Source organism: Mustela putorius, unplaced genomic scaffold, assembly GCF_011764305.1.
Source record: "Mustela putorius furo isolate JIRA1106 unplaced genomic scaffold, ASM1176430v1.1 tig00003983_pilon_pilon_pilon, whole genome shotgun sequence".
Taxonomy (NCBI): domain Eukaryota; kingdom Metazoa; phylum Chordata; class Mammalia; order Carnivora; family Mustelidae; genus Mustela; species Mustela putorius.
In genome coordinates, this window is record NW_025422123.1 from 1,501,526 (window position 1) to 1,524,495 (window position 22,970).

Here is a 22,970-nt window from a genome sequence, read left to right on the forward strand (position 1 = left end):
AGCTTCCAGGACAAACAGAAATTTAAAGAACTTGTGAACACCAAACTAGCCCTACAAGGAATATTAAAAAGGGTGCTTTAAGCAAAGAGGGAGCCCCAAAGTTAAATAGACCAGAAAGGAACAGAGACATTTTACAGAAATGTTGACTTTATAGGTAATACAATGGCACTAAATTCATATCTTTCAGTACTTACTCTGAATTTAAATGGGCTAAGTGCCCCCAATCAAAAGACACAGTGTACCAATTTGGATAAAAAAAGCAAGGCCCCCTCCAACAAAGCAAGGCCCACTGATAAGCTGTCTGCAAGAAAGTTATTTTCGACCCAAAGACACTTCCAGATTTAAAATTGGTGGGGGGGGGGACCATACATTATGCTAGTGGACATGAAAATAAAGCTGGGATAACAATGCTTATATCATACAAATTAGATTTTTTTTTAAAGATTTTATTTATTTATTTGACAGAGAGAGATCACAAGTAGGCAGAGAGGTAGGAAAAGAGAGACGGGGAAGCAGGCTCCCTGCTGAGTAGAGAGCTCCATGCAGGGCTCGATCCCAGGACCCCGGGATCATGACTTGGGCCGAAGTCAGAGGCTTTAACCCACTGAGCCACCCAGGCACCGCACAAATTAGATTTTAAAACCAACGACTGTAATAAGAGATGGGGAAGGACATTATATCATAACTAAAGGGTCTATCCAACAAGAAGATCTAAGAGTTGTAAATATTTATGCCCCTAACATGGGAGCAGCCAGTTATATAAACAAATTAATAACAAAAATAAAGAAACACATAGATAATAATACAATAATTGTAGGGGACTTTAGCACTCCCCTCACTGCAATGGACAGATCATCTAAGCAGAGGATCAACAAGGAAACAGCTTTGAATGACACACTGGACCACATGGACTTTAAGATACATTCAGAACACTCCATCCTAAAGCAACAGAAAATGCATTCTTCTTGAGTGGACATGGAACATTCTCTAGAATAGATAATATATTGGGTCACAAATCAGGTCTCAGCTGGCAACAAAAAAATTTGTATCATTCCCTGCATATTTTCAGACTGCAGTGCTTTGAAACCTGGAACTCAATCAGAAGAGGAAATTTGGAAAGAACTCAAATATATGGAGACTAAAGAGCATCATACTAAAGAATGAATGGGTCAACCAGCAAATAAAAGAAGAATTTAAAAAATTCATGGAAACAAAATGAAAACACAACTGTTCAAAACCTTTGGAATGCAGCAAAGGTGGTCCTAAGAGGAAAGTGTATAGCAATACAAGCCTTTCTAAGAAATAAAAAAGGTCTCAGATATACAACATAACCTTACACCTAAAGGAGCTGGAGAAAGAACAGCAAATACAGCTTCCTCTTCCCAGCAGGAGAAGAGAAAAAGAAAGAGCAGAAATCAATGAAACAGAAACCAAAAGAATAGTAGAAGAGATCAACGAAACTAGGAGCTGGTTCTTTGAAAGAATAAGATTGACAGATTGGGCCAGACTAACCAAAAGGAAAGATATAGATACCAAATAGATAAAATCATAAATGAAGGAGGAGAGATTACAACCAACGCCAAAGAAATACATTATAAGAACATATTATGAGCAGCTATGTGCCAACAAATTAGGCAATCTGGAAGAAATGGATACATTCCTAGAGACATATGAACTACCAAAATTGGACTAGGAAGAAACAGAAAACCTGAAAAGACCCATAACCAGTAAGGAGATTGAAGCAGTCATCAAAAATCTCCTAACAAAAAGTGCTCTGCGCCAGACGGCTTCCCAGGAGAATTCTACCAAACATTTAAAGAAGAATTAATATCTGTTCTCCTGAAACTGTTCCAAAAAAAACAAAACAAAACAAAAAAAAAAACAATAGAAATGGAAGGAAAAGTTGGCATCACAATTCCAGACTTCAAGCTCTATCACAAAGCTGTAATCATCAAGACAATATGGTACTGGCACCAAAACAGATGCAGAGATCAATGCAACAGAATAGAGAGCCAAGAAATGGACCCTCAACTCTGTGGTCAACTAATCTTCAACAAATCAGGAAAGAATATCCAATGGAAAAAAGACAAGTCTCTTCAATAAATGGTGCTGGGTATATTGGGAAGCCACATGCAGAAAAATGAAACTGGACCATTTTCTTAAACCATATACAAAAATAGACTCAAAATGGATGAAAGACCTAAATGTGAGACAGGAATCCATCAAAATCCTAGAGGAGAACACAAGCAGCAACGTCTGTGACCTTGGCCACGGCCACTTCTTGCTAGAAAGGTCTCTAAATGCAAGCGGAACAAAGGCAAAAAGAAACTATTGAGACTTCATCAAGAAAGAAAGCTTTTGCACAGGAAAGGAAAGGAAACAGTCCACAAAATCAAAAGACAATCAGCAGAATGGGAGAAGATAATTAACAAAGGTCATTTCAGATAAAGGGCTAGTTTATAGAATCTATAAAGAACTTATAAAACTCAACACCTAAGGAATAGATAATCTGATCAAGAAATGGGCAGAAGACATGACCAGATGTTTCTGCAAAGAAGATATCCAAATGGGGGTGCCTGGGTGGCTCAGTGGGTTAAGCCTCTCTCTGCCTTCGGCTCAGGTCATGATCTCAGGGTCCTGGGATCAGGTCCCGAGTCAGGCTTTCTGCTCTGCAAGCAGGGAGCCTGCTTCTCCATCTCTCTCTGCCTGCCTCTCTGCCTACTGATCTCTCTCTATAAAATAAATAAAATCTTTAAAAAAAAAAAAAAAGATTTCCAAATGGCCAACAGACACATGAAAAAATGTTCAATATCACTCAGCATCAGAGAAATACAAATCAAAACCACAATGAAATACTACCTCATACCAGTCAGAATGGCTAAAATTAACAAGTCAGGAAACGACAGATGTTAGTGAGGATGTGGAGAAAGGGGGACCCTCCTACACTGTTGGTGGGAATGCAAGCTGGTGCAGCCACTCTGGAAAACAGTATGGAGGTTCCTCAAAAAGTTGAAAATAGAACTATCCTATGACCCAGTGCCCTACTGAGTATTTACCCCAAAGATACAGATGTAATCATTCGAAGGGGCACCTGCACCACAGTGTTTATAGTAGCAATGTCCACAATAGCGAGATGGAAAGAGTGCAGATAGCCATTGACAGATAAATGAATAAAGAAGATGTGGTAATATACGTACATACACACACACACGTATACACCATATATATGGTATGCATATATATACATATATACACACATATACATGCATATATATGTACATACACACACATACACATACAGTGTAACACTATTCAGCCATCAAAAAATGAACTCTTAACCATTTGCAGTGATGTGATTGGAATTAGAGGGTATTATGCTAAGTGAAATAAGTCAACCAGAGAAAGATAATTAAATGATCTCACTCATGTGGAACCTGAGACGCAAAATAGAGGATCTTAGGGTATGAGAGGAAAAAAACCAAAAGATAAAATCGGAGAGGGAGACAAACCATAAGAGACCCTTAATCATAGGAAACAAATTGAGGGTTGCTGGAGGGGTGGGAAGTGGGGGGGGGTGGATAACTGGGTGACATGTAAGCAGGGCATGTGATGTAATGAGGACTGGGTATTAAGTAAGACTGATGAATTACTAACTTCTATCTCTCTGAACCCAATAATACATTATATGTTAATTGAATTTGAATTAAATAATAAATAAAGCTCTTCATATTCATTTAATTATCACAATGCTATAAGATAGGTACTCTAATTTGTTCTCTCTTTACGTGTGAAGAAAATTGAGCTACGGTTTATTTATTTATTTTTAAAGATTTTATTTATTTGACAGAGAGAGAGAGAGAGATCACAAGTAGGCAGAGAGGCAGGCAGAGAGAGAGGGCGAAGCAGGCTCCCTGCTGAGCAGAGAGCCAGATTCCAGGCTTGATCCCAGGACCCTGAGACCATGACCCGAGCCGAAGGCAGAGGCTTAACCCACTGAGTCACCCAGGTGTGCCCCTTCCCTTTTTTTAAGGATTTTATTTATGAGCTACAGTTTAGATAAGTGATTTACTCCAGGGCTCACTGCTAATAAGAGGTTGGATAGAGCTTATGTCCAGGCAGCCTGGTTTCATGGTCCATTCTTTACCACTAAGGAATATTAGAAATTCTATAATAGAAGAATAAAAAATCAAGACAATTAGATTCACTTACCCTAGAAATAATCAGTACTAAAATGAACTAGATGATGGCAATGAGGAACAAATATTGCCGTATTGTTTCTTCCATTTTAGATAGATAATCTCTAGTGTAGGTTGAGATTTTCTCTCTTCTGTGTGTGTGTGTGTGTGGTTACTAGTAATGTGAATGCTTTTTAATGTTATGTTCCTTTTAATTTTTTGTAACTTTTTCTGTTTTTTTGTTGTTGTTGTTGTTGTTCCTATAGGAGATTGTTTTCTCATATTTATTAGGAATTTTGGCCATCATCCCCCCCAAACCATTTATAATAATTATTTTTTAGCTGCTTTGGAAAGTGTTTACTGATCTTTAAATAGGTACTTAATTGCAGACTGGCTCAAGGCATAGTTAAAAATCTCTTGGATTTTAAATTAAACAGATCCCCCCCCACCAATCCTGTTTAATCATAATTCTGAAAGGAAATATGTGTGTGTGTATGTGTATTTTTTTTCTTAAAGATTTCATTTGTCAGAGAGAGAGAGAGCGAGAGCACACAAGCAGGGAGAGCAGCAGACAGAGGGAGAAGCAGATGCTTTGCTGAGCAGGGAGTCCAATGTAGGACTTGATCCCAGGACCCTGGAATCATGACCTGAGCTGAGGGCAGATGTTAATCAGCTGAGCCACCCAGGCATCCCAGGAAAAATACTTTTTAGATCTAATTATAAGGTTTCCAGAATTTTAATTTTATACTATGAACATTTATTGGCTAGTAGTGGCAATAATGACTGCATTTATTGAGACCCTGCCTGACTCTGCAGCTCTGTGCTAGAAAAAAAAGGTTGTCTTTTACTGTTCTTAATGTGGTGAAGAACAAAGTCATACACAAAGGGGTTAATATAGTTTAGAAAATGCTGTTATTGGAATTTTTAATGATATATTGGGAGAGCACAAAGAAGACATTTAGAGCAAGTTAATTCCGAACTGCGACCTTTAAAGAAGGTAGAGAAGGAAAATAATTTGGAGTCATTAAAGGACCTAATCTGTTGGGAGGCAGTGATTAGGTATGTATGTTTGGAGAGTGTTTATAGGGGAGCTGGAATGGGTGAGGCTGGAGTTGGAGGAAATTGAAGGTGGGCTGTCAATTGGTGAAGAACTTTGGCAAATTTAAGTAGTTTGAGTTTTATTTAAAATGCAGGAAGGAACCTATAAATTTATATGAACAGGAGAATGATGTAAATATATTTGATTTTCAAAAGGTAACTGGCTATAGGGGTTGAGGATGACTTGGGTGGCCTTACTTCAGAGGGAGATTCTTGCAGCAGTCCAGCCAAAGATGTGATCTGTGATGGTGGGCATGGAGACGAGAGATCTAATTTCAATTAGTATTTACAAAATGGACTAAATAGTTTTACAAACTGATTACCTGTAAGGGTTAAGTAAAAGACGTGTTCTCTGGATTTATTTGTATTTAATTCAGTCATACATTGATTTCTACTGATAGTAGAATTGGGGCAGTTGAGGGCCACTGTTCTGAACTTTGCACAGAAGTACTTTGTACTTGTTAACATTTCAGAGGTGTTGAAATGTGAGATATGTGCATCTTCTGGCATACAAGGGTAAATATGCTTTGACATTTTGTTTTGTTCTGTGTTTTTTTTTTTTTTTGTAAAACAGTTGGTTCTCAATCCACTGATAACCTGCATTTTGAGAAATACTGCAGTTTATATTTATGATTTGTGTCATATGCAGCTTTTGTATGTAAAAGTAAATCTTTATTTTTATTTTCTTCTGGTTTAGAGTTGTCATTTAAAAAATTCAGTAAGATTAGTTATTCTTCTAAGTGCAGTTATAGATATATAACATATTGTGGAAGACTTGATATTGTATGCATCTTTGCTTCCAACTTAAAAAAAAAAAAAAGCTTCAAAAAAAAATGTAATAGGTTACCTCTTCACTTGATGCTGATCTTGTATTTTCCAGAGAATTACTAGTTTTGAATTACTAGTTTTTAAGTAGTTTTTAAATTTTTATTTTTAAATAAGTTATCCCTAGGCATTCAGTATTTATATGTAAAAGAATTGAAATTGGTGTTAAAAAATACACTGTTTTCCAAAGAGAAGTCTAGTGTGGTGTCTTGGTATCTTTGCTATTCTTACAGAAGTGCTTCTGTCTTTGTTCTAGAGAAAACTGATTTTACAGTCAAACATTCAGTTGCTCTAATATGATAGGACCTAGGTAAGACTTTATTGTTATAGGCCACTGAGACTTATTTTAATATATTAAAGTCCATAGCATGTCTCTAGAAATTGAGTAGTTCCCATTTCAGTAGCATAGTCATATAAATACTGTGTAAGAAAATTTTTCTTATTTTTCCTGCTAAGCATAGTTCACTTATAGTTCTTAACTGCTTTGTGATCTGGATTGACTTGAGTAGAGACAAAACATGTCATTTTCAGAATGAATTAATTCAATCTAAATTAAAGATTAGAGTATTATTTTATTCATAATATTTGTTAATTATCTTTAGTGTCCTAAGCGTATAGTATAAATTGGATCTTCTTAAAAAAAGAAGTGTAGTTGACCTTTAAACAGTGCAGGAATTAGGGGTGCCAGTCCACTGTGCAGTCAAATGTGTATGAATTTTTTGACTCTTCGAAAACTTAACTACTAATAGCTTGATATTGATTGGGAGTCCTTACAGATAACATAAACAGTTGATTAATGCATATCTTATATGTTATATCTGTTATGTACTAGATTTTTACAATAAAGTAAGCTAGAGAAAAAACATTAAGAAATTCACAACAGAAAATACAATACTGTGTTGTATTTGTCAGTACCTAAGTTTATATCATCTGTGTACAAGATGAACTGTCTATATCTGTATCAATATTTTCCTAAATAATACAAAACACTGTCGTTGTTATACATGTAACCTAATGCTAGATACCAGAAATGAAAAGATAGTTCGAAAAAGAAAATTCATATATATTTACATGTATAAGGATTCATGCATTGATAATGAAGAAGCAATAATATGATTGCTCATCAGTAGCCTAGCCTATGCATTAATGAATGAATCATTATAACATTTTAATGGCGTATAGTATTATATTTATATTCATAATACATTGTTGGAAACAGTGTTACATTTTTTTAAAAACCACTTATGTGTGATGATAAGCTGATAGAGTTTTCGTTACTAGAGAGAGGGGCATACTATAAGGTAATGTAATTCTTTGAAACCAAAGTTACAAAACTGAGAAAACTAACACATTATTGATTTGATATTTAATATTACTCATTTTATGCCTGTGTGAAGATAGGCTATCCACTACCATACAGGTTTTTTACAGGATGTTCTGCATGTGAATACTTAGGCAGTTATGATAATGGCACAAAAACATCTCATGCAGTTCTTGCCGTACAATTATTAGATTTTCATGCGAAGTCACACGTGTATACAGCGGGTAAGTTTATTAACTGTATGGCATGATGATTATTTACTGTTCATTAAGTGGAGGTAGATCATCAGAGAGGTCTTTATTCTTGTCTTCATGTTGAAGGCTAAGGAGGAGGAGAAAGAGGAGGGGGGATCCACATCGGGATCCTTGCTCCGCAGGGAGCCTGCTTCTCCCTCTGACTCTGCCTTCCACTCTGTCTGCCTGTGCTCGCTCTCGCTCGCTCTCTCTCTGACAAATAAATAAATAAAATCTTAAAAATAAAATAAAATAAAATAAAATACAGTCCCTTTCTGGCAAGTTGCTTCCTGACTTGAGGGACAAAGCATCAATGGAACCAGTCTAGAAAAAGGGTTCTTGTTCAGGCCTTCTTGTTTTGCAACCAAAAGACTGGCTGCTGATTGTTAGTTACCTTTTTCCTTCAAAGCTGGGGGTTAGAAGCTTTTTAGATAAGGACAGTCCTGACCACACGCTGGACTGCATTTGCACAGAGCGACTGTTAGCCCAGCCCTTCCTGCATTAAGTTTTGGTGCTCACTCCTCTTCCTTACTAATACATCTTTTGTGGCCATTTCTTTCAGAGTAACACCCTTTCGTCTGCCTTTAAAAACCTGTACAGGCAGATATCCTTTCTCATCAATGATTTTCATAACAGCATCTGGGAATTCATCTGCTGCCTCTTGGTGGGCAGAAGCTGTTTCTCCTATTATCTTGAACTTTTTTAAGCCAAATTTCTTTCTAAAAATTATCAAATCATTCTGTGCTGGCATTAAATTCTTCAGCTTTATATCGTTTACCTTCTTTTTGCTTTAAGTTGTCATGTACTGTAATGACTTTGCTTTTTCTCAAATCATACTAATCTTTAGGTATGCCATTCTTACACAACCTTGCACCTACCTAAAAGCTGTATTTTCAATACAAGATAAAAAGGTATTTCACAGAAAGTTCAAGTTCTTTACTCTTGCTTGTGTAGCTGCAGTCACAGCTTCACAAATTTCCTTTTCATTTTTAACAATGATCTTTATGCTGGATTCATTTATTCAGAAATGGAAGGCAACTACAGGTACAGACCTCAAACTATAGTACATATCAAGCATTCAACTTTTTCTTTCTAATGTCCTGGCTTTTTTTTTCTTTTTGCGCTTCTTGGATGCATTTCTAGCATCACTAGTGACACTGTGTATGGGTCCCATGGTGTTGGAGATTTATGTTATTGAACACAACATGATGTTTTCATGTTTTCTTTCATATGCAAGAACCACAAGAGATCGCTTTTTACTGTGATACACAATGTACTAGAGATGATTAGCATCACGTGGATTTTTAAGTGGATAATAGCAATGAGAGGCGGCTACAAAATTATAACATTAGTACAGTATGTATGTACTATGGTTAATTTTATGCAATTATGATTTATTTCTACATCTTTGTGTTTACATTTCTCTTGACTTTAAATGGCACCATGTGTGAAATGTTTGTGTAAGTTTTGATTAATTATAACTTCTTATCATAGGTTTGTATGTATTTTATGGTAGTGATAAAATAGGACTAATATTTATATGTGTTTTGTGCACTCATGACAAACCTTTTTCTTAATTTTTTTTTGGTATCTCTAGGCTAGTTGGTTTATTTGTAAGTTTTTTCATATTGTCACAAATCTCCAAAAAGTTTTCTGATAATGTTTACTTAATAATATTCTGTGTATACGGGAGGCACTCAGTTCAAACCTATTGTTGTTCAAGGGTCAACTATAATGTTAGAAGTCTAAACACTTTTACTTTCTCTCACTATCAGTAAGATTGGACATTCTTTCATATCTTTGTCATTACATGTATTCCTAGCCTATTTATGCTATTTTCTGGATATCTTAAGAAATATTTGTCCGTACCTGAGGATCTGATTGAGGAAAACATTTTGGTATAGATTATGGATAGATCAGAGTTAGAGCAGACCTGGTTACAGAATACTTCACTTGTTGCTTTAATGTGTGAGTGATTAATCAAATGAATTAAGGTAAGTCCCATTCTGAGAAAGGCCTAGAATCTATTAGGTTTTAAGTGGTTGTTCTGGATATCAAAGCTGGCTGTGTGTCTCTCTGGTCAGTATTTTAAAATTTTGAGTTAGTTTAAATGTATATGTTTTATTGGGAGGTGTGTTTTTTTGTTTGTTTGTGTTGTTTTGTTTTCTGAGATAGAGAGTGAGAAAACTTGTTGGTGGGGGTAGGAAGGAAGAGAAAGAATCGTAAGCAGGTTTCATGCCCAGCACTGAGCTGAATGTGGGGCTTGATCTCACAATCCTGAGATCATGACCTGATCCAAAATCAAGAGTCATATGCTTAACTGACTGAGTCACCTAGGCACCTCTAAATGTATATGGTTTTTAAGGCTACTTATTTACCTTATATATCTATAAAACCAAAACAAATTTAATTCATAAATGATATGAAAATAGAAATTTAAACTAGTATTAACATGGCATGGTGTTTTAGTAAAATGATATCTTTAATGTTAGGATTAGTATTGGTAGAAAATAGCTTCAGGTCTGGTTTTATTAATCTTTATGAATTTTTATTTTTAATATTAAATAAGAGAGAGGCTTTTTCAAAAATAGTGGCAAAATGATTTAATCCATTTTATGGACATGCTTTTTATTTTGTGATCCTTACGTTAAATCTAAAAACTTTATTTTTTCTAATTGCTAGAAGGTACTCCTTATATGGCAGTTTCAATGGTGTGTCAGTTTGCAATTCTGTGAAGATATCGTGTTTCATATCAGGATGATAAATGCCCCATACATTATTTGCTCTTTACTTAGAAACAGCTGCATTTGTGAACAGAGCACAAATGCGGGCATTGAAATTATTGATAATAAATCTGTTTTAAGGTAGCTATTCAGATCATCTGTAGTATGCTTATTAATTTTTTAAGGATGTCATTGAATGAAAGCCCCAAATTCTTGTGTAGAACTTGTTAACTTCCACAAATAAGTTTCAGGCTCCAATTTGAGAATCATGGTGTTCATCATTAATAAAGATATGTGTTTCTATAGCTTTTATATAAAATTCAATAAATTTAAAATAGCTTTTTAAGATTACCATAACTTTTTAAAGATTTTATTTATTTATTTGAGAGAGAAAGCATGTATGCACACTCTGCATGGGGGTGGGGGGAGAGGGAGAAAGAAAAGCCAACTCCCAGCTGAGTGAGGAGCCTGACAGATCCCAGGACCCTGAGATTGTGACCTGAGCTGAGGGCAGATGCCCAAATGACTGAGCCACCCAGGCGCCCCTCAGATTACTGTAACTTTTATGAACTAGTTATAAGTGATTCACAGACTAGCATTCTTCCTTGGATATACTTTGTGTGGCATTGTAATGGACAAAAATTTAAAAATGAAGTAAGAAGAAAAAAGTAAGATGGATATGTCAGAAAACGGCAAATAAAAATTAAGTTAAAGTGGACAAGATAACTGAAAATAAAGACCAGGAGAACATTAAAAAGTGATGTTAGCCAAAAAAAGATTTAATATCACTCAAAAGGGAAAATTGAGAAAAAGTCATGATGATGCTATGGTGTTAATCTTTTATGAAAACATAACTAAAGAAATAAAAGAAATACAAAATGATTTTATTTTTTTTTTTTTTTAAAGATTTATTTATTTATTTATTTGACAGAGAGATCACAAGTAGGCAGAGAGGCAGGCAGAGAGAGAGAGAGAGAGGAGGAAGCAGGCTCCCTGCTGAGCAGAGAGCCCGATGTGGGACTCGATCCCAAGACCGTGAGATCATGACCTGAGCCGAAGGCAGCGGCTCAACCCACTGAGCCACCCAGGCGCCCTACAAAATGATTTTAAATGTTAAATGATTAGGATACAGTAGAAAAAATTTATTTTCCATTAGCATGTTTCACTTAAATTGTTATGCAATATTATTCAATTAGGCTTTCCCTGGGCCCCAGTTCTCAGCTGATTGCTCTGTGTGGTATCACAGATGTCTGCATATCAGATATTCTAGAGCAGAGTGCTGACATTTCCAGACAGATAGATAGATTTGACGTTTTAAATAAAACAGCAGTATGTGTTTCAATGTTCAAAACCTATGAGTAGAAATCCAGGTCCTTTAGTAGAGGAAGCTGTGAAATCAGCATTGAATTTTTAGGTGTACAGTATGTAAGTTTATTTGATGCATCTTAGATATCATTGATCTATTTTAATTATTTGATGCAGAAAATAACTTTTTTATGTATATTTTTTTCTAAGGTCAAAAAAGATCTCTTCTGTCTACTTGTAGATATTATAAGTATGCTAATTTTTGCATATTTTTCTTTGTAGGCCCAGATTATTCTTCATCAGCATGGTTACCTGGTAATGAATCATTGTGGCAGGCCACAAGTGTTACATCTAACCATCGAAATAATCATATCAGGAGACATAGTATAACTTCTGACAGTGGTGACACCGGCATTGGAACTTCCTGTTCTGACAGTGTGGAAGGTGAGCTGAAATTCTTAGTGTTTAGACAAGAGCCTCCAGAGAATGCTTGTGATTGAGAATATTCAAGGGATGTGTTCTGTTTTCCAAAATAAATTATAAAGTAATATTTGAATATTTAACAATAATTAATAATGTTCAGTGTTATCATTATATCAAATGAAATTATCCCTCTGATCATATTACTTTTCCCACATCACTTTTTAAACTATTTGTTTTGATATAATTATAGATTTCACAGGCAATTTTAAGAAACAGTACAGTGATTGGATGCACCCTGTATTCAGTACCTCCCACCTCCATCCATGGTAATACCTCACAAAACTGCAGTGCACTATCACAACCAGGATATTGATATTGATAGTCAAAACATAGATTGTTTCTTTTATTTTCTTTAAAAGATTTTTATTTCTTTGAGAGAGAGAGAGAGAGAGCATAAGAAGGGGGAGGGTCAGAGGGAGAAGCAGATTCCCTGCTGAGCAGAGAGCCTGATGTGGGACTTGATCCTTGGATTCCAGGATCATGACCTGAACTGAAGGCAGTTGCTCAACTAACTGAGCTACTCAGGTGCCCTACAGAACGTTTCTATCACCACAGTATGCACCTCATGTTGGTCATCCTCCCCTTAACTTTTGGAAACCACTACATCTAGTCTCCCATTTTTATAATTTCGTCATTTCAAGAATGCTGTAAAAATGGAATCATATAGTATGTAACCCTATAATATTGGCTTTTTTCTTTGACAATTCATCCAAATCGTTGCATATATAAATAGTTTTCTCTTATTGCTAAGTAGTATTCAGCAGTGGTGGTGTTAGGTAAACTACATTTTGGTTAAGCATTTTCCCACTGAAAGCCATGTGCGTTGTTTCAGCTTTGACTATTGGAAATAGAGCTGCTCTAACCATCCATGTCCAGGAACACAGTTGCTGGTTGTATGGCATTTGAATGTTTAGTTTTTAAGGAAATTGTCATACTGTTTCTCAGAGTGATTATTTCATTTCCGTCAGCAATGGAAATGGGTTATTGTGAGTGATCCGGTTTTTTCTTCATTCTTGTTAGCACTGGTGGCTTTTTTTTTTTTTTTTAAAGATTTTATTTATTTATTTGACAGAGAGAGAGCACACACAGGCAGAGAGGCAGGCAGAGAGAGAGAGAGAGAGGAGGAAGCAGGCTCCCTGCTGAGCAGAGAGCCCGATGCGGGGCTCGATCCCGGACCCTGAGATCACGACCTGAGCTGAAGGCAGTGGCTTAACCCACTGAGCCACCCAGGCGCCCCACACCGGTGGTTTTTAATTCTAACCTTTCTGATGGGAGTGTAGTGATACTTCATTGTGGTTTCAATTTTCATTTCCTTAAAGATTAATAATATTGACTGTTTCTTCATATGTTTACTTTCCATCTGTCCTCTTCAGTGAAATGTTTCTTCATGCCTTTTGCCTCTGTTTTAATCAGATTATTATTTTTTTTTACTGTTGAGCTTTTAGAGTTCTTTCTGTATTTTAGACATTAATCCTTTGTTCGCTATATGGTTTGCAAATATATTCTTCCATTTTGTAGCTTGTCATTTCATCCTCTAACAGTGTCTTTTGCAGAACAAAAGTTTTAAAATGAATAGTTTGATGAATAGTTATAATTTTAGAACTGTATATAAGGATTGTGCTTTTGGGGTCAAGTCTATGAACCCTGCATAGTCCCAGATCTTGAAGATTTTTCTCTCTTTTTGCCTTGAAGTTTTATCATTTTTTTGTTTACTATTTAATTCTGTGATCCAGTTTTTAGTTAATTTATTATAAAACAAGTGTGTTTTGGTGTTCCCAAGATCACTTTTCAGCTCAGTGATTTGCTGGAAAGAATTCCAGAACTCAGAGAAGCTGTCATGCTAATGATTATGGTTTATTACAGCTGAAGGATACAGAGTTAAATCAGCAATAGAAAAAGAAGCAAAGGGCAGGGTCTAGGAAACACTAGGCCCAACCATTTGTCCTCTCCCAGTGGAGTTGTGTAGACCGTGTTTCATTTTCCCCGCAGTGATTTGTGAGAGCACGTAAATGTTGCTAACCAGGAAAAGTTACTTAAGCCTTGGTGTCCAGGATTTTTATTGTGGGTTGGTTATGTTGGCATGATTGACTCCTTGTGTGGATGACATTAGTCACTAGCCTTTGAGAACTCAAGCTTGTAACACGTTTCAAAGCACCCATCATAAATCACATTATTAGTGTAGACTATATGAACTAACTCAAGGTCCCCAGGTAAACAAAGACAGTCTTATTAGGCAGGGTATTCCAAGGGTTTAGAGGTTACCTCTTAGGAGCCAAAGATAAGGGCCAAACCTTTTTTGTAATATGCGGGATGTTGAAAACCCTGACATGCTGACTTTAATCCTTTTTGCACAGTGTGAGACTAAGATTGGAATTCATTTTCTTTGCCTAATAAGTCTCAAAAATGGGTAGAATAATTATTCCCATTTTTCTTTTTCAAAACTGTTTTAACTATTCTCATTTCTTTTCTTTTCTTTTTTTTTTAAGATTTTAATTATTTGACAGACAGAGATCACAAGCAGGCAGAGAGGCAGGCAGAGAGAGAGAGAGAGAGAGGAGGAAGCAGGCTCCCTGCTGAGCAGAGAGCCCGATGCGGGACTCGATCCCAGGCTCCTGGGATCATGACCGTAGCCAAAGGCAGAGGGTTTAACCCACTGAGCCACCAAGGCGCCCTTCCTTTGCTTTTCTGTATAAGTTTTAATTTATCTATAGCTACAAAAAAATCTTGCTGGGAATTATATAGGAATTGTATTATCCGTTTATCAGGTTGGGGAGAATTGACATGTTTACTCTCTTGAGTTTTCTAGTCCATTAACATGATATAGGTCTCCATTTACTTAAATTTCAATTTTACTCACCAGTATTGTATCTGTTTTGTTAGAATTAAACCTGAGTATTTCATTTTTTTCTTTTTTCTTTTTTTTGGAGTGATTGTAGATGGCATTGTATTTCCCGTTTTGGTGTCAATATGTTGTTACTATATAGAAATAAATAAATTTTTTTATGTTTATCTTGTGACATCGTTGAACCTCTTTAGTTGTAGGAGATTTTTTGGTAGATGTCTTGGGACTTTATAGACAGTCATGTCATCATAAATAAGATGTTTTTCCTTTCTAATCTATGTCTTTTATTTCCTCTTCTTCACTTATCATCACAGTAACCAGACCATCCAGAATAGCGTTGAAGATGAGTAGTAGAAGTAGACATTTTTATCTTACAGATAAAGTGCTTAGTCTTCCACTGTTAAGTAGTTGTATGATCGTTGTTAGCTGTAGGTTTTTTGTAGATATCATTTATCAATTTGAGGAAATTTCCCTCTAGTCGTACTTTGCTGGGGGTTTTTTTGGTTTTTTTAAATGATGAATGGGTATTGGATTTTGCAAATGTTTTTTCTGTATCATTTGATAAGTGATGTTCTTCATTAGCTTGTTGATATGGTGGTGGCAGATTTCCATAGCTTGATTTTTTGAAAATTGAGTTGGTTTTCCATCCCTGGAACTCCACTTGGTCATAAGGTAGAATTATGTTTATGTATTGCTAAATTCTATTAATATTTTGTTAAGGAATTTTTCTGTGTATCCATAAAGGAGTATTGTTCCATAATTTTCTTTTTAGGGGGACTGCCTTGTCCTGTTTTGATGTCTGGATGATACTAGCTTTATAAAATGAATTGGGGAGTATTCTCTCCTTTTTTCTGGAAGAGACTGTATAGAGTGACATTGATTCTTTAGATGTTTGGTAGAATTCTTTACTGAGACCCTCTGGGTCTAGAGATTTCTTTTTTTATAGTTTTAAAGTCCTGAATTTATTCTCCTTAATAATTATAGGGTTATTCAAATTATGCCTTTTTTTTTTTTTAAAGATTTTATTTATTTATATGACATAGTGAGAGAGATCACAAGCAGGCAGAGAGAGAGTAGGAGGCAGGCTCCCTGCTGAGCAGAGAGCCTGATGCGGGGCTCGATCCCAGGACCCTGAGATCATGACCTGAGCCGAAGGCAGAGGCTTAGCACACAGAGCCACCCAGGCGCCCCTCAAATTATGCCTCTTAAATTGGATGAATTGTTGTAGTCCCCCCACCCAGAAGTGGCCCATTTTGTCTAAGTTGTCAAATTAATGTGTGTAGAGTTGTTCATAGCATTTCCCTATTATCTCTTGATGTCTGTAGCCTCTGTAGTGATACCACCTTCTATTCCATTTCTGGTACTGGTAATTTGTGTCACATTTCCTTTTTTATTTTTTAGTTTTAGTAAGTTTGTCAATTTTATTGACCTTTTCAAAGGATCAATTCTTTATTTCATTTTCTTTTTTCTCTTTTAAGTTACAGTTATTTCTGCTCTTTATTATTTACTTGTTTTTGCTTTGGATTTATTTTGCTGTTTTTCTCAGTTTTTTTTTTTCTCAGTTTTTAAGGTTTTGATTAGTGGTTTTGAAACTTTTACTCTTTTTAGGTGGATGCATTTGGTGCTATAAATTTTTCCAAGCATGGTTTTGACTGTGTCCTACAAATTTTGATATTTTATGTTGTCATTTAGTTGTTTTCTTAATTTACCTTGAGACTTTCTTCTTGACCTCAGGGTTTTAGTAGTATGTTGTTTAGTTTCAAAGTTTTCGCATTTTTATGCTATCTTTCTGTTACTAATTTCAAGTATTTGAAAATTACTAATTTCAAATTAAATTATTAATTTCAGTGATTCTGTTGTGGTCAGAACACTATGATTTCAATTATAAATTTTTTGAGGTTCCTTTAGGTCTTAGTCTGTGGTTTATACAGTATATGTGTTGTGGGCACTTGAAAACAATATATATTTTGCTGTTGTTGGGTTGATTAGATCCTGTTGGTTGATGGTGTTTTTGACTTTTTGTATATCTTTGATGGTTTTCTATCTAGTTGTTTAGTCAGTTGTTAAGAGCAGTCTTTTAGAATCTCAACTATAATTGTGGATTTGTGTATTTCTTTTTGGTTCTTGAAATTTTTGTTATATTTATTATAGTTCTAATGCTTGGTGCATACACGTTTAGGATTGATGTATATTCTTGGTGGATTGGCCCTTTTATTATTATATAATATCTTCTCTGTCTCTGGTTATTTTCTTGTGCTGAAGTCCACTTTACCTGCTATTTGTATAGTACTCTGGCTTTCCTTTGATTAGTGTTTAAATGGTAAATGTTTCCCATTCTTTTTACTTTTCAACCTGTCTGTATCATTATATATGAAGTAGGTTGCTTGTAACAACACACAGTTGGATTGTGATTTTTAATTCACTCTGCTAATCTCTGTCTTTTGCTTGATATATTTAGACCATTTACCCTTAATGTGATTGTTGATTTACTGATACTTAAGTTCACTATTTGTCTTCTTTCTGTTTTCATTTTCCTGCTTTCCTGTGGGTTAGTAGAATGTTTTTAGAGTTCTACTTGGATTTATCTATAGTATTTTTAAGTGTATCCCTTTGTATAGCTCTTCTAGTGGTTGGTCTAGGTATATATGTACATATGTAATATGAATAACCAATTTTAACAGTTTGAGTAGCGTATAAAATCCTTTACCATCCCCTACTTTAAAAATTGTTTCAAATATTGTCTCTGTATATATTTATAAATATATCAGATGGTGTTATAATTTTTACTCCAACTACCAGACTTTAATTTAGGAAACAAGATGAGACACAGCCTATCTTTGCTTTCTGTGTTCTTTCTTTCTTCATGTTTCAAAGTTCCATTTATTATTTTATTTTGGTTTAGCCATTTTTTTAATCTTTCACATCTACTTGTGACAAATTATCTGTTTCTTTTCAACTGAGAATATCTTGATTTTCCCTTGTTTACAGAAGGATAATTTTATTGGGTATTCATTTCTAGTTTGACAGATTCCCCCCCCCCGCCCCCCGCCCAGTAATTGAAAGTATTGTGCCACTTCTTTTTGACCTCCATGGTTTCTGATGACAAATCTCTTGTCATTTTTCTTTGGCTATTCTGAAGATTTTTTTTTTCATTGTGTTCAGTTTTTAGAAATTAAGTATCATGGGTCTTTGGGTGGATTTCTTTGGATTTTTCCTTTTTGGGATTCATATAGCCTCTTGAAACTGAACATCCTGCCAAATCTGAGAAGTTTCCAAACATTATTTTGTTTGAGTACTTGAGCCTTTAACTCCTCACTTCCAGGATGGCACAAGTCATAAATCTTTTGTTATTGTCCTACAGGTTTCTGATGCTCTCTTCCTTTTTACCTCCTCCCCCTCCTTTGTCTATTGTTTGTTGTGTAGACTGGGTAATTTTTATTGTTTTTGTCTTTCAGGTCACTGATTTTTTTTTGGGGGGGGGTCTGCTCTGTTCTAATGTTGAGCCCTCCTACTGAGCTATTTATCTTATTGTATTTCTCAGTTCTAAAATGTTTGTTTTGTCTTTTATTTCCTTGCTGGTGCTCTCTTTTGTCGTTTCAGGCATGCCTGTATTGTTCATCAAAGCAATTTTATGATGATTCCTTTAAAATCCTTGCTAGAGAATTCTTTTTTTTTTCTCTTTAAAGATTTTTATTTATTTATTTGAGAGAGAGAGAGAACGAGATGGGGGAGGGTCAGAGGGTGAAGCAGACTCCCCCACCGAGCAGGGAGCCTGACATGGGACTCAATCCTGGGGCTCCAGGATCATGACCTGAGCTGAAGACGGTTGCTCAACTGACTGAACCACCCAGGCTCCCCTTTGCCAGAGAATTCTAACAATTCTCTCATCTTGGTGTTGGCATCTATTGGTTTTTTTTTTCCCATTCATTTTGGGAACTTACTAATTCTTTGTATGACAAGTGATTTTGAATTTAAATTTTGGAGTATTTTGTACACTTATGAGAGTCTAGATTTAAATTATTTCCTGCATAACAAATGTTATGTTTATGTTTTGTCACGTTTTGTAAATATAAGCTATTTACATATGAGTAAATGTAATATAAAATGATTATAAACATATAGTAAACATATTATTAACTATATGTTTAAACCTTTTTTATTTGCCATCTTGGTAAGATACTGCTCTGGCATGTGAAGCGGGGAGAGGTACTACCTCCTTATTGCTAGATGTAGTTAGAAGTCTAGGTTCCCCAGTTGTCTTCTGTTCATACGTGAGGAGTTTGGAAGGGAGTGCCTTGTTACTTCTGGGTGGGGTACAAGTCCAGGTTTTTCATATCATCACCATTGACACCATTTTGTGGCTGGCCTCATTACTGCTGGGGGATGGTGAGTGTCCAGACACTCTGTTAGGCCTCTCTGATATAACCTAAGAATGTATCTGTGCATAGAGAATATCCATAGTGCCAGATAGAGATGAAAGTTGTGTTTCCTTGCTTGGCCTTCTGGTAGAGCTCTTTGAAGTATTTTGTTATAGCTTGGCAAGGTTGGACGTCTAGGCTCCCCACTTGACTTGTGTTGGTGTGGGTAGAGCTGTGGTTTTTTCTATGGTATTTGGCTGGAAAAGAGTGCTTACTTTCTTGAGAACTTCTTATTAGCTTCCTCTTTCCTGGTCCATTATGTAGGGAGAACTGGCTTTCCTGAGACTTTTTTGGGGTGTACCATTTGGTTCTTTGGGGTGACTGGTTTATTTTAGCTCCAAAGCAGAGAGGCAAAAAGAAAACCCAAGGAATTCACCACAGTATTGTGTTCCTTGGATCCTGAGGTTCTTAGCTGGTCTGCCTTCTTTTCTCCAACTTTCAGTCATTTGCTTGTTTTATATATAATGTCTAGGGCTTTTAGTTGTATTTAGTGGGAAATATAGGGAAGACTGTCTTTTCCATCTTCTCATTAATGTTTCTTATCGACATTAACAAAAAATCTTAACTAATACTGTTTGTTATAACTTTGCTAGCAGTTGCATTGAATGTTGATTTCATTACGGTCTAGCATCTAATGTCAGTTGATTATTTAAACACACCAAAGAAAGGAAGGAAATATATACAAGGGTAGTGAAGGGGCAGATAGGAATGTGCATTGTAAAAAATAATAGTTGTAAAAGAAGTATTCTCTTGTTAAATTGAAAGATGAAAATAATTTAGGTTTATAGTGCTTTGTTTAACATTCTTTTTTTTTTTTAAGATTTTATTTATTCATTCGACAGAGAGAGATCACAAGTAGGCAGAGAGGCAGGCGGAGAGAGAGAGAGAGGAGAAAGCAGGCTCTCCACTGAGCAGAGAGCCCGATGTGGGACTCGATCCCAGAACCTTGAGATCATGACCTGAGCCGAAGGCAGAGGCTTAACCCACTGAACCACCCAGGTGCCCTCTTTAACATTCTTTTTTAACCTTTCTTAAATAAAGATTTTATATCCTGTTTTCACAGCCTTATTTAGTTTGTAAATGAATACTCTTAGAATTATTGATTTTATTATAAGTTTGTTTAAGTATTACTCATATCTTTATCCCTTGAAATAAACTTGACAAGGGTATATTGATAGTTGAATAATGGAGGTTTTTTACTTGATTGATCTGAAGTAGCATTTTATTTTATTTTATTTATTTTTTTAAAAGATTTTATTTATTTATTTGACAGGCAGAGATTACAAGTAGGCTGAGAGGCAGGCAGAGAGAAAGGAGGAAGCAGGCTCCCTGCTGAGCAGAGAGCCCGATGCGGGGCTCGATCCCAGGACCCTGGGATCATGACCTGAGCCGAAGGCAGAGGCTTTAACCCACTGAGCCAGCCAGGCACCCCTGAAGTAGCATTTTAGTGTAGTGTTCTATGTGTACTACGATTGAAGTTTATTTCAGAGTCCTTCAGTGGGAGGCTGGTGATATTCCTGAAGTACTAAAGAAAATGTACTATTATAGATACTTTTTTCCAAACTTTCATCATACTGATGGAATATCTTCTTAGGCTATAAATGATAAGTAGAGTTATTTTCTTTTGGTAATAGTCATGGTGTTAGTATTGGATGGGTCTTTAGAGAAAAATATAATTAATTAGACCATTGTATAAACGAACAAGTTAATTCCCCAGAAATGAAATGACTGCTCTTACTAATATGATGGCTAAGAGTTCATGCTGTGTTTAAACCTGTTACCACTTAATTATGTGTGCAACCTTGAATAATTTCTCATTTCCTTCAGCCTCAGTTTTTTCATCTGTAATTTGGAGATAATTCTTTTTTATGTATTATGAAGATGTAACAACATGACTTTTAAATTGCTTAGTGCAGTCTTAGCTTTAAAAATGATTCTTGTTCTCCTTTCTTACTTTCTCTTTTTTTGTTTCTCTTTCTTCATATGTCTCTTTCTTAGGAAGTTGACAAGCCTGGCTTATCTAAAACAGTGATGCTTCTGTTGCCACCCTCACAGTGTTGTACCCACACCCTTGCTTTATTTTGGGTTTGTTTATTTTTTCTATCATGGAATAGAAACTGGTATTTACTGGATATTCGGTTTTGTTCAATGAGACAGTGCATATATGGATTTTCAGTTAAGGTTCTTGTTTTTAGCCTGCTTTTGTACCTGATATTTCTGAGGTTAGAGTCTCTTCGATGTTCTCCCAGACAGGTGAACTCCCTGTGCTACATTTCCAGACTTGTATTTTATGCCATGTATTCTTCTGACCTGCTTCAATAATTAATGCTTTATTTTCCAGCTTCTGAAATTTTGTTGCAGTCTTTTTTATGACGGTCCTATATTGTTTGTTGCCATGACTTCCTATTGTATTACTGTTCTGTCATTTCATTGGATCTTTAAAGGGAGAGAATATAACTTTGTGCACTCGGGCAATGATCTTTAACCAGAAATTCTGTGAAATAGATACAAATGAAAAAAGAGGAGAGAAAAAGAACTGAAAAAAAAAAAGGTTATAAAACTACCTAGTGTCAACAATTCTATGTATTTCCTTCTTCCCAATTTTAAAAAAGTAGTAAGTGCACATTTAAAAAAGCATAAAGATGAATGTAATTTTTTAAAGATTTTATTTATTTATTTATTTATTTGACAGAGAGATAGAGAGATCACAAGTAGGCAGAGAGGCAGGCAGAGAGAGAGGGGGAAGCAGGCTCCCTGCTTCAGAGAGCCTGATGTGGGGCTCAATCCCAGAACTCCGAGATCATGACCCGAACTGAAATCAAGTCAGACACTTAACTGACTGAGCACCCAGGGGCACCCCAATCCATTTATTTATTTTTTCAACCCCCAGTACACAGGTGAAACAGGTTCAGAACCATTAACCCAACTTCCGTGTGTGAATTTTTTAGTTCTTCCATAGCAAATTACCACAAACTAGGTGGCTTAAAACAACAGAAGTAGATTTTCTAATGATTTTGGAGACTACAAGTCCAAAGTCAAGGTGTTGGCAGAGCCATGATCCTTTCAAACACTCTAGGAATGAATTGTCCTTTTATGCCTCTTTTAGATCCTGGTGGTTACCAGCAGTTTGTCATTCCTTGGTTTGTTAGCGTCGTAGCTCTCATCTCTACCTCCTTTGCGTGGCTTTCTTTGGCTCTCCTCTGTGTCTTCAGACCTCTCTGCTCTAAGGACAAATGTCATTGGATTTTAGGACCCCCCCCGAGTTCAGCAGGATCTTATCTTGACTTGATCACATCTATACAGATCCTGTTTCCAAATGAGGCCACATTATCAGGTTCTGGGGGTTACGATTTTATTGTATCTTTGTGTGGGGGGACAACTCATTCCCCAACACTCTTATTCTAGAATTTTCGGTAAAATAGAAGGCATGAAATAAGTGCTGGAGAGTAATTTGAACTGTTTAGTTTAATATAAAATAGAAGTACTGCTTTTAGGGTTTAGAAAAATGTTACTAGCTATTCTCATCAATGAACTTTAAAAATTAACT

General features: G+C 35.8%; 1 protein-coding gene across 4 annotated transcripts in view; it reads left to right on the top strand.

The window, feature by feature from the left end:
* The window catches only part of CEP85L (centrosomal protein 85 like), a 180,268-nt gene that overhangs the window by 20,575 nt on the left and 136,723 nt on the right, over window positions 1-22,970 (top strand). For all 4 annotated transcript variants that reach the window (XM_045071266.1, XM_004740086.3, XM_004740087.3 and 1 more), the window contains one exon: window positions 11,963-12,124. In XM_045071266.1, the coding sequence (XP_044927201.1) occupies window positions 11,963-12,124 (162 nt within the window). The remainder of the gene's footprint in view (window positions 1-11,962; window positions 12,125-22,970) is intronic.